The sequence below is a fragment of the Centropristis striata genome, chromosome 23, assembly GCF_030273125.1.
Source record: "Centropristis striata isolate RG_2023a ecotype Rhode Island chromosome 23, C.striata_1.0, whole genome shotgun sequence".
Lineage (NCBI taxonomy): Eukaryota > Metazoa > Chordata > Actinopteri > Perciformes > Serranidae > Centropristis > Centropristis striata.
In genome coordinates, this window is record NC_081539.1 from 1,181,905 (window position 1) to 1,193,269 (window position 11,365).

Sequence of the window (11,365 nt, forward strand, 5' to 3'; positions counted from 1 at the left end):
TATTTGATAACTAAAAAAATGTTTTGAAAAAGGAAAATTAATAACAAAATAAACAAATTAAAATTAGTGAAAAATTTATTTCAAATATAAAAATAACTAATAATATAAATACATTTAATATAAAATAAAATATTTTTTTTTAAATTAAAATTGTATTTTATCAGGGAATTAAAATCATTAGAAATAAAAATAATAATACATTTTTTTTTAAAATATGAAAACAAAAATTCAACAAATACATTCAAATTCTGACAAATTATAAATAAATGTAAGTACTATCAATATTACCAACAACATTCATTGAAATTATTAATTAATGTAAAATATGAAAAATAATCTAATAAATTAAACGAAATCATAGCAAATTATTAATATATCAAAAGACCATCATTTCCAATTTCGAATAAAGAAAAATAAAATAAATGTAAATGATCAAATTGACAATGAGTGGAACAGGAAATATTTTTATGTTACATATTTTTATGTTTCTATTCAGAGTTTATACACACCTGCTCACCTCCCCTAACGACGAGAAGACAAACCAACTTTAAGAACATGAGACTCTTACTTTGGAGAGCTGGTGTCGAGCCTGGGCGTCGTTTCCTTCGATGTAGGAGAGGAGACTCTGGAGGAGGTACAGCCGCAGAAACAGCACCTCCTCTCTGCCCGTGTTGCCCTGGAAACACAAACAAACATCAGCGACCGACGCTGAGCGGTTCAGGAGAAGCGTCCTGGCGGAGCAGGTCTGACCTTGATCATGAGCAGCCGCTGCTGCCGCTCGCCGTAGCACTGCAGGAAGCAGTCCTCGGCGCGCTGCAGCCGGCTGCGGCCGTCCTCCAGGCAGGACAGAGCCTCCAGCGCCCGGTAGCACCACACGATGTCCAGCTGCAGCACCGCAAAGTTATCCACCGAGCCCAGCAGGGCCGAGCCGCACTTACTGCACACAGAGAGCACCAGTTAACACCTGGAACACCTGCAAGACTATTACACCTGCAACATCTGGAACACTATTACACCTGCAACACCTGCAAGACTATTACACCTGCAACATCTGGAACACTATTACACCTGCAACACCTGCAACACCTGCAACATCTGGAACAACTGCAACACTATTACACCTGCAACATCTGGAACACCTGGAACACCTGGAACACCTGGAACACCTGCAACACTATTACACCTGCAACATCTGGAACACCTGGAACACCTGCAACACTATTACACCTGCAACACCTGGAACACCTGGAACACCTGCAACACTATTACACCTGCAACATCTGGAACACCTGCAACACTATTACACCTGCAACATCTGCAACATCTGCAACACCTGCAACACCTGCAACATCTGGAACACCTGCAACACTATTACACCTGCAACATCTGGAACACCTGCAACATCAGGAACATCTGGAACACCTGCAACATCTGGAACACCTGCAACATCTGCAACATCTGCAACACTATTACACCTGCAACATCTGCAACACTATTACACCTGCAACACTATGACACCTGCAACACCTGCAACACTATTACACCTGCAACACTATGACACCTGCAACACCTGCAACACTATTACACCTGCAACATCTGCAACACTATTACACCTGCAACATCTGCAAAACTATTAAACCTGCAACATCTGCAACACTATTACACCTGCAACACCTGGAACACCTGCAACATCTGCAACACTATTACACCTGCAACACTATGACACCTGCAACACTATGACACCTGCAACACCTGGAACACCTGCAACATCTGCAACACTATTACACCTGCAACACTATGACACCTGCAACACTATGACACCTGCAACACCTGGAACACCTGCAACATCTGCAACACTATTACACCTGCAACATCTGCAACACTATTACACCTGCAACACCTGCAACATCTACAACACCTGCAACATCTGCAACACTATTACACCTGCAACACTATTACACCTGCAACATCGGCAACATCTGGAACACCTGCAACATCTGCAACACTATTACACCTGGAACACCTGCAACATCTGCAACACCTGCAACACTATTACACCTGCAACACCTGGAACATGATTACTCCTGCAACATCTGCAACATCTGGAACACCTGCAACATCTGCAACACTATTACACCTGCAACATCGGCAACATCTGGAACACCTGCAACATCTGCAACACTATTACACCTGGAACACCTGCAACATCTGCAACACCTGCAACACTATTACACCTGCAACATCTGCAACACCTGCAACACTATTACACCTGCAACACCTGCAACATGATTACTCCTGCAACACCTGCAACACTATTACACCTGCAACATCTGCAACACCTGCAACACTATTACACCTGCAACACCTGCAACACTATTACACCTGCAACACCTGTAACACCTGTAACATCTACAACACCTGCAACATCTGCAACACTATTACACCTGCAACATCTGCAACATCTGGAACACCTGCAACATCTACAACACCTGCAACACCTGACAACAGCGTGATGTCAGAGCGTGATGTCAGAGCGTGATGTCAGAGCGTGATGTCACGGTACCTGAACTGCTGGTCAGCCTGCAGCAGGTGACACAGCGCGTTGTCAAACTGCTTCTTCTTCATCAGAGCGCGTCCTTTCTCGTGGAAGCCCATGGCGAGGATCAGAGCCTGGAGACACAGCGGGTCAACTTTAACGCTCCAGACAAACAGAAAAGGTTCTTCACCTCCCTGGCGTTTTATTTACCTTCTTCTCCTGGTGCGGGATCTTCAGCGGGTTTCCTCTCTGGTCAGCGATCTCCAGGAACGGCGTGGTGTCTTCGCTGCCGTCTGACCAACACAGAGCCTCACGTCTTACTGACAAACATCATCTGAGACACTATTTAAACATTCAATGTAGTTTCTCATAAAAATTATATTTACTTGACTTTTTTACATTTTTTAAATTAGATTTATTTTGATATTTTCTTCCTTTTTTCCCTCCAATTCATTGTTGTTTTTTATTTATTATTTAAGTATTATTTATTTATTTGACTTTTTAATATTTTTTAAATTAGATTTATTTTGATATTTTCTTCCTTTTTTCCCTCCAATTCATTGTTATTTTTTATTTATTATTTAAGTATTATTTATTTATTTTACTTTTTTTTTTTTTTCTTTTTCAAAAGAAAACTCACATTAACATTTTTTTTTTCTATTTTTGCATCCTTTTATTTCATGCATTTATTACTTTTAAATAAAATAAATAAACAGACATGATCTGGAATTTTTAATCTCTTAGTGAACATTTACTGCTTTTTCAAAATTCACACTGACATTTTTTTTATTGGATTGATCTTTATTTCTATTTCTTCCACCCCCTTTTATTATTTTACGCATTTATTTAAAAATAAACTGACACTCAGTCAACATTTGTAGTTTTTTCTCTTTTTAAAGTGACTTAACTTGTTTTCACTGATGGATTTTATTTATATTTTTCACCGCTTTATTTTTATTTTAAGGCACCGATAAAACTTTTTTTTTTTAAAAACCCAACCTAATCTGAGAAGTGTACTTATTTGAATGTTAATTCCAGCTGTGTGTACCTCTCTCTGACAGGATCTGGAAGCCTTTGTGTGTCCTCTGGAGGCTCTCGTTGTTGTTCTTCTTCTTCTCCTCTTCGTCACTCAGCTGCTGCTTCAGCTCAGCGTCGCTCACCTTCAGCACCATCACCTTACTGTGGTTCTTCACACCCTGATGGTCCAGACGCTGGTCTGAGCCCACACACACATTACACACATTACACACACATTACACACACGTTACAAACATATTACACACACATTACACACACATTACACACACATCACACACGTTACACACACATTACACACACATTACACACATTATAGGGCTTCCCATTAATCACCTCGACTCTAATCTGTCCTTCTCGTTTGGCTCTCTACGGAGGCTTCACTCGTCTTGTTTCGTCTTCTGTCTTATACTTATACTGCTCTACAAAACTAAATATCATGGATTTGATGGAGAGGCCTGTGTTCGGGGGAGTCCGTCCTCCTGCCCTGCTGGGACGTTCTCAGCTGGCTACAGGATGGACGGTGGGAGAGGTGGCGAGTGGATGTGCCTGGCGGCTCTCTCCGTGGAGGATATTGAGGATCTCTATCTATTCTGAACCATGATTACAGGTCTGCTGCTGACTGGATGAGGCTTTGTCTGGTTTATTGAGGAGCACAGTGACTGGTGAGAGCTGCCCAAAGCCCCATGAGGCTGCAGGAGTTGACTGAAGCGGTGGGCGGAGACTGGGAGACTGAGACTCAGACTGGGACTATAAACCACAACATGGATGACATCAAGGAGAAGATGACGGCTTTGCAGAGGCAAATGGATCGATTCAGAGACCTGAATGGACTAGACGGGTAGCCGTGTGAAATAAATACAGCCACTCGCCCGAAGCCAGACAATTCCAGCGAGACGCTGTTCATCCCCTCCCCCGACTCCCACAGACACCTGCTGATGGTTGACTCTGTCTGGAGCCTGACCAAGGCCGTCTCCATGGCAACTTGCTGTGTTATCGCTATGACAATAGAACTGAGAACTGAGGCACTGGCTGATTGGGAGGCTGGCGAGGCAAGTCATTATGCCGCTTGTTAGCCGCGAGCTAACGAGATTAGCTTTGATGCATTTTCCTTGGAAAAGTGAACTCACCCCCGGAGTCATTAAAAACTCATAAACATCCTGTGGGAAACACTATATTATACACATTACACATTTAACACACACTACACACACACATCATACACACTACACACACACACACACACATCATACACACTACACACACACACACACACACTACACACACACACACGTTATACACACTACACACACACACATTATACATTTAACACACACGCTACATACACACACACACACACATCATACAAACTACACACACACACGTTATACACACCACACACACACACACACACACACACACACATCATACACACTACACACACACACACACACACACACACATTATACACACTACACACACACACATTATACACACTACACACACACACACACTGCGGAGCGCCTCGACTCACCGACACACAGAGTTTTCCCGTTGAGGATCAGTTTGATGTATTTGAGGCCGAACTGTTCCCCGATCCTGCAGAGGAACACACACACACACACACACACACACACACACACAGACAGACATAAAGGCGACTCAGTGTGTGTGTGTGTGTTACAGTGTGTGTGTGTGCAGTGTGTATAATGTGTGTGTGTGTAGTGTGTGTGTGTGTGTGTGTGTGTGTGTACCTGTCTACCAGCTCCTGAGCCTGGACGTCCAGCTTCGTCTCCAGGTGATTCTTCGTCTTCGGGTCCTGAGACAACAGGAAGTCACAGGTTTTCTTTAATTAAATGATTTTTATTTCTATTTTTTTCATCCCTTTATTTTATTTCAATACATTTAAAAAAAAAAACAATTTTAACTACATCGAAGGAATTTTAATGCATTCATTTTATGACAAAAAAGACACAAAATAACAAAAAAATAACAAAAGACAAAAAACTACTAAATAAAGGCACAAAATGACAAAAAAACACACACAAAAAGACAAAAAAGACACAAAATGACCAAAAAAGACAAAAAATTACAAAATGAAGACACAAAACCACAAAAAAAGAGGGACCAGGACACATTTTTTCCTTTTTTTTTTAAAGTCACTTTAACATTTTTAATACATTTATTTTTATTTATTTTTTCTTCTCTTTATTTTTTATTTTAATGCATTTATTTTTAAAACTTAAAAAATTTACCAACAAAAGACAAAAACCTACTAAAAAAGACACAAAATGACAAAAAAAACACAAAAAAACACAAAAAGACAAAAAAGACACAAAAAAGACACAAAATCACAAAAAGAGACCAGAGTAAACATTCACAGTGACAAAGTCACTTTAACATTTTTTAATCCATTTATTTTATATATTTTTTCATCTCTTAATTTTGTATTTTAATGCATTTCTTCTATTTAAATAAATAAAAATAAACCGACTTGGTCTGTCCCCATTTGTTGTTTGATTTTTTTTTTAAAGTGACGTTAAAATGTTTTCATTTCTTGACTCTCATTTCTACAGTATCGAAATATAAATGTCATTGTAAAATAGATTTTCTTGCATCATTTAGCGTGAATAAAATAGCCAAAGCGTCTCGTTGCCCCTAACAACCAAAGCCCCGTCACCTTCTTGCTGTCTCTGGGCAGCAGCAGCTCCAGCGTGGCCACGTTGGTCTCTCTGAACGTCTTGTTTCCTTTCCCCCGATTCACCGCCTGAACCCGGATCGCCTCCAGAGCGCCGCAGACCTCCGCCGCCGGCAGACCCAGCAGGGGGGCGTAGCGCTCCGCCAGCTCCTACAGACCACAACATTTACATTTACATTTACATTTTAGAGCCCGAGACAAGTTTACAACGTGGCGCTGGAGAAAAAGTGAATGAGTGAGATTCAGTCGAAAAACAGGAAGTCACAGGTTTTCTTTCATTAAATGATTTTTATTTCTATTTTTTCATCCCTTTATTTTATTTCAATACATTTAAAAAAAAAAATGTCACAAAATGACCAAAAAATTACTAAAAAAGACACAAAATGATAAAAAAGACAAAAAAACAACTAAATAAAGAGACAAAATGACACAAAAAGGACACAAAAATACTAAATAAAGACACAAAATGACATGAAGGCAAAAATTGACCAAAAGAAGACACACAAAAGACAAAAAAAGACACAAAAAGACCAAAAAGGGTTATAGGGGATCAACAAAATACATAAAATAACCACAATAAAACACAAAATTACCCCAAACAACATAAAATGACAAAAAATGCTAAAAAAAAGAAAAAAGAAAAAAAAAAAGAACAAAATTACCAAACTGATAACAGAGTGCCAAAGAGATGGATGGATAAATGGATGGATGGATGTATAGATAGATGTATAGAGGTATAGAGGTATAGATAGATGTATAGAGGTATAGAGGTATAGATGTATAGATAGATGTATAGAGGTATAGATGTATAGATAGATGTATAGAGGTATAGATGTATAGATAGATGTATAGAGGTATAGATGTATAGATAGATGTATAGAGGTATAGATGTATAGATAGATGTATAGAGGTATAGATGTATAGATAGATGTATAGAGGTATAGATAGATGTATAGAGGTATAGATGTATAGATAGATGTATAGAGGTATAGATAGATGTATAGAGGTATAGATGTATAGATAGATGTATAGAGGTATAGATGTATAGATAGATGTATAGAGGTATAGATAGATGTATAGAGGTATAGATGTATAGATAGATGTATAGAGGTATAGATGTATAGATAGATGTATAGAGGTATAGAGGTATAGATGTATAGAGGCATAGAGGTATGTACCTGCAGGTGGCGCTCCCCCGGCTGCTGCAGCTGGTTGCTGTACGGTTCGTTCCACAGCTGGATCTTCTCCTGCTTCAGACGCAGCTTCAGCTTCGCCTCCAGGTTCAACTCCGCCATGTTCACTGCACCACAATAATAATAATAACCACTCATTAAATATAATCATCACCACAATAATAATGTGTGTGTGTGTGTGTGTGTATCTGTAACTGTAATCACATCAAAGGATCAAAGGCAATCAGAGCAATCAACAGAATTAACTGCCACCAACTGCCAATGTTCCAGAACAGTGACAGCAGCCAGAGGTGGACAGACTGGAAATTCTGGCCTCGAACAGAAAGCATTTTTGGCAAAACCATAATACCTATCATTGATCCGACTTCACTTTGAGCGTCCCGAGTTCTTCCTGAACGTCTACATATGGGTTTTTTTTAAGAAAAATGAAAAAATTGCTTTGTTAGAGCGATCTAAAAAACTGTTAAATCTCCCTTTTTCAGAAATCTTCCTGCGTTTTTAATATGGGAGCCAATGAGGCTGTTGGTGGTGTTGGTGGATCATCTGTGCGTCCTACGCCCAAACTATAACTCTGACAGCTTTACCAGAGGATTGTGAGGGAGAAGACTAATTTTCCTACGTTTCTATGTATAAATTATTTCTGTAGAGTGGAATTTGCGGCCTGGAGCGCAGTTTTAAAATTTATTTTTTGACAGTTTTTTCTCTCCCTCTACACTCTGAGCGATGACATCACACACTCTGACACGAACATTCCGTGCAATACACACCCATTATAATCTCAGAATTTCTCCAAAAATGATCATGGTCATTGAACAGGGATTGATAAAAAACTATATGACCTATCGAAACGTGGATTAATACACCGATACACAAGACTTGTGTCTACTGTTTAAAGTTTAAATGGAGTCTCTAGGTGAAATTATGCCGGAGAAGTAGACATTTGAAAAACCTACAATTATTGTTCTTTTTCGCTCTTACGTCGTGAAAAATTCATATTCCGTAGAGAAAAGTAATAACACACCGATCCCGATCAAACCGCACGTTTTGATATATAATTTGTCCTGCAACTCTTTAAGTTGTAGGACTAGTAGCGGGACAAAATTGCGTCCGGAAGAGGAAGAAGAAGAAATCCACAGTATAACAGTAGTGCAGCACTGGTCCCTACAGATATTGCTGGATGGGACCAGTGCTGGGGAGATTGCCCCGAGGCCCTAACTAACTGAAATAAGCTAAAAGTAAAGTTGGGAAGAGAAAATTCAGCCAAAAGAATAATTAAAAAAATAAATAAAATAATAACAACAACAACAACAACATTAATAAAAACTGTAAATTCAAATAATATTGTTGGAAGAGAAAATTCAGTCAAAAGAAAAAATAGCATCAAGAACAGGATAAATTATCGGATTAATAATTAAAATGATTCAGATTAATAATTGATATAATTCAGATTAATAATAAATATAATTCAGATTAAAAATAGATATAAATAATATTAATAATGAATAACTCAGATTAATAATAATAATAATAATTAATAATTACTATAAATCAGATTAATAATAAATGTAATTCAGATTAATAATAAATATAATTCAGATTAATAATAAGTATAATTCAGATTAATAATAAATATAATTCAGATTATTAATTAACATAATTCAGATTAATAATTAATATAAATCAAATAAATAACAAATACAATTCAGATTAATAATCAATATAATTCAAAATTATTTATCAGATTAATATTTAACATAATTCAGAATAATAAATATAATTCAGATTAATAATAAATATAATTCAGATGAATAATTAATATAATTCAAGATGATTTATCAAATTAATAATTAAAATATTTCAAGATTATTTATGAGATTCGTAATTAAAATCATAATTAATCATTCAGATTAATAATTAATATAATACAGATTAATAATAAATAGAACTCAGATGATTAATAATAATAACTATTAAGGAATATAACTCAGATTAATAATGCATATAATTTAGATTAATAATAAATATAATTCAGAATAATAATAAATATAACTCAGATTATTATTATTAATAATAATAACTATTAATGAATATAACTCAGATTAATAATGAATATAATTCAGAATTATAATAAATATAATTTAGATTAATAACTAATATAATTCAGATTAATAATAATAACTATTAATGAATAGAAGTCAGATTAATAATAAATATAATTCTGATTAATAATAATAATAACTATTAATTAATATAACTCAGATTAATAATGAATATAATTCAGAATAATAGTAAATATAATTTAGATTAGTAATAAATATAATTCAGATTAATAACTAATATAATTCAGATGAATAATAATAACTATTAATGAATAGAAGTCAGATTAATAATAAATATAAGTCAGATTAATAACTAATATAATTCAGATTAATAATAATAATAACTATTAATGAATATAACTCAGATTAATAATGAATATAATTCAGAATAATAGTAAATATAATTTAGATTAGTAATAAATATAATTCAGATTAATAACTAATATAATTCAGATGAATAATAATAACTATTAATGAATAGAAGTCAGATTAATAACGAATATAAATCAGATTAATAATAATAATAACTATTAATGAATATAACTCATCTTAATAATGAATATAATTCAGAATAATAGTAAATATAATTTATATTAGTAATAAATATAATTCAGATTATTATTTAATATAATTCAGATTAATAATAATAACTATTAATGAATAGAAGTCAGATTAATAACTAATATAATTCAGATTAATAATAATAATAATAACTATTAATTAATATAACTCAGATTAATAATGAATATAATTCAGAATAATAGTAAATATAATTTAGATTAGTAATAAATATAATTCAGACTAATAACTAATATAATTCAGATGATTAATAATAATTAATGATGAATAGAAGTCAGATTAATAACTAATATAATTCAGATGATTAATAATAATTAATAATAAATAGAAGTCAGTGAGCTGCAGCAGGAGAAAGTGTCGCAGCTGGCTGACGGGAGCTGATCTCAACCAGCTCGTTTCTCTGGTTTAACACTTTAAATCGGACACCTGGCGCTGAGGAGCCTTTAGGGACTCACCTGGGGGTCAGAGGGCGCGCTGACAAACCGTTAATGTCCGTTAATGTCCGTTAATGTCCGTTAAACGACCGTTAATGTCCACTTCCTCAACACGGTGCTGTTGTTTTTCTCTGTCGGAGGTGAAACAGGAAGGAGGAGGTCTCACTCTGAGCACGTTTTCAGGATCCGGCCACGCTGACGTAAAGTGACGTAAGGCCAGGCGGGACGGCTCGGTGGTGACGTCACAGCCGAGTGACTCATCTCTCAAGACGGAGACGATCTTTGATGCACGACGGAGCCCTGCGAGGGTCAATCTTCACCGCGGCGAAAATATATATATATATATAAAAAAAAGTAGAATTAATAATGAGAAGAGGCCCGGGAAATATAGTAGATATTAAAATAAAATAACGTCAGGTAAAGTGAAATGAACCAGAAGTAAATAAGAAAGAGAATAAGTTGAATTAAATAAAAAGGAAAACAATAGAGAGAGAGAAAAAGAAAGAAAATAAATGTAAAATCCCAGTGAAAAAAAAGGAAAGTAAAATAACGATAAAAAAATAATAATATTAACGTGAAATAACTTAGAAGTAAAGTTAAGAAGAGAAAAGGCAGCCCAAAAAAATGATAAATAAATAAAAATAAAGAAAGAAGAAAGACACCCCCCCCCCAAAAAAAAAAAAAAAAATACTTATAGGTAGAAAAATATATATTTTCATATTTTTGACTTTTTATCTCATAATTATGACTTTTTATCTAATTTTTTGAATTTGTATCTAATTTTTTGAATT

At 35.5% G+C, this 11,365-nt stretch overlaps 1 protein-coding gene across 1 annotated transcript in view; it reads right to left on the minus strand.

The window, feature by feature from the left end:
- nub1 (negative regulator of ubiquitin-like proteins 1) overlaps positions 1-11,120 on the minus strand; it is a 16,535-nt gene extending 5,415 nt beyond the window's left edge. The window contains exons 1-10 of the mRNA XM_059326939.1: positions 10,596-11,120; positions 7,448-7,569; positions 6,252-6,419; positions 5,326-5,390; positions 5,106-5,170; positions 3,585-3,752; positions 2,747-2,829; positions 2,564-2,670; positions 751-937; positions 569-676 (exon numbers count right to left, since the gene is read on the minus strand). Of these exons, the coding sequence (XP_059182922.1) occupies positions 569-676; positions 751-937; positions 2,564-2,670; positions 2,747-2,829; positions 3,585-3,752; positions 5,106-5,170; positions 5,326-5,390; positions 6,252-6,419; positions 7,448-7,564 (1,068 nt within the window). The 5' untranslated portion in view covers positions 7,565-7,569; positions 10,596-11,120. The remainder of the gene's footprint in view (positions 1-568; positions 677-750; positions 938-2,563; positions 2,671-2,746; positions 2,830-3,584; positions 3,753-5,105; positions 5,171-5,325; positions 5,391-6,251; positions 6,420-7,447; positions 7,570-10,595) is intronic.
- Between the last annotated feature and the right edge of the window lie 245 nt (positions 11,121-11,365).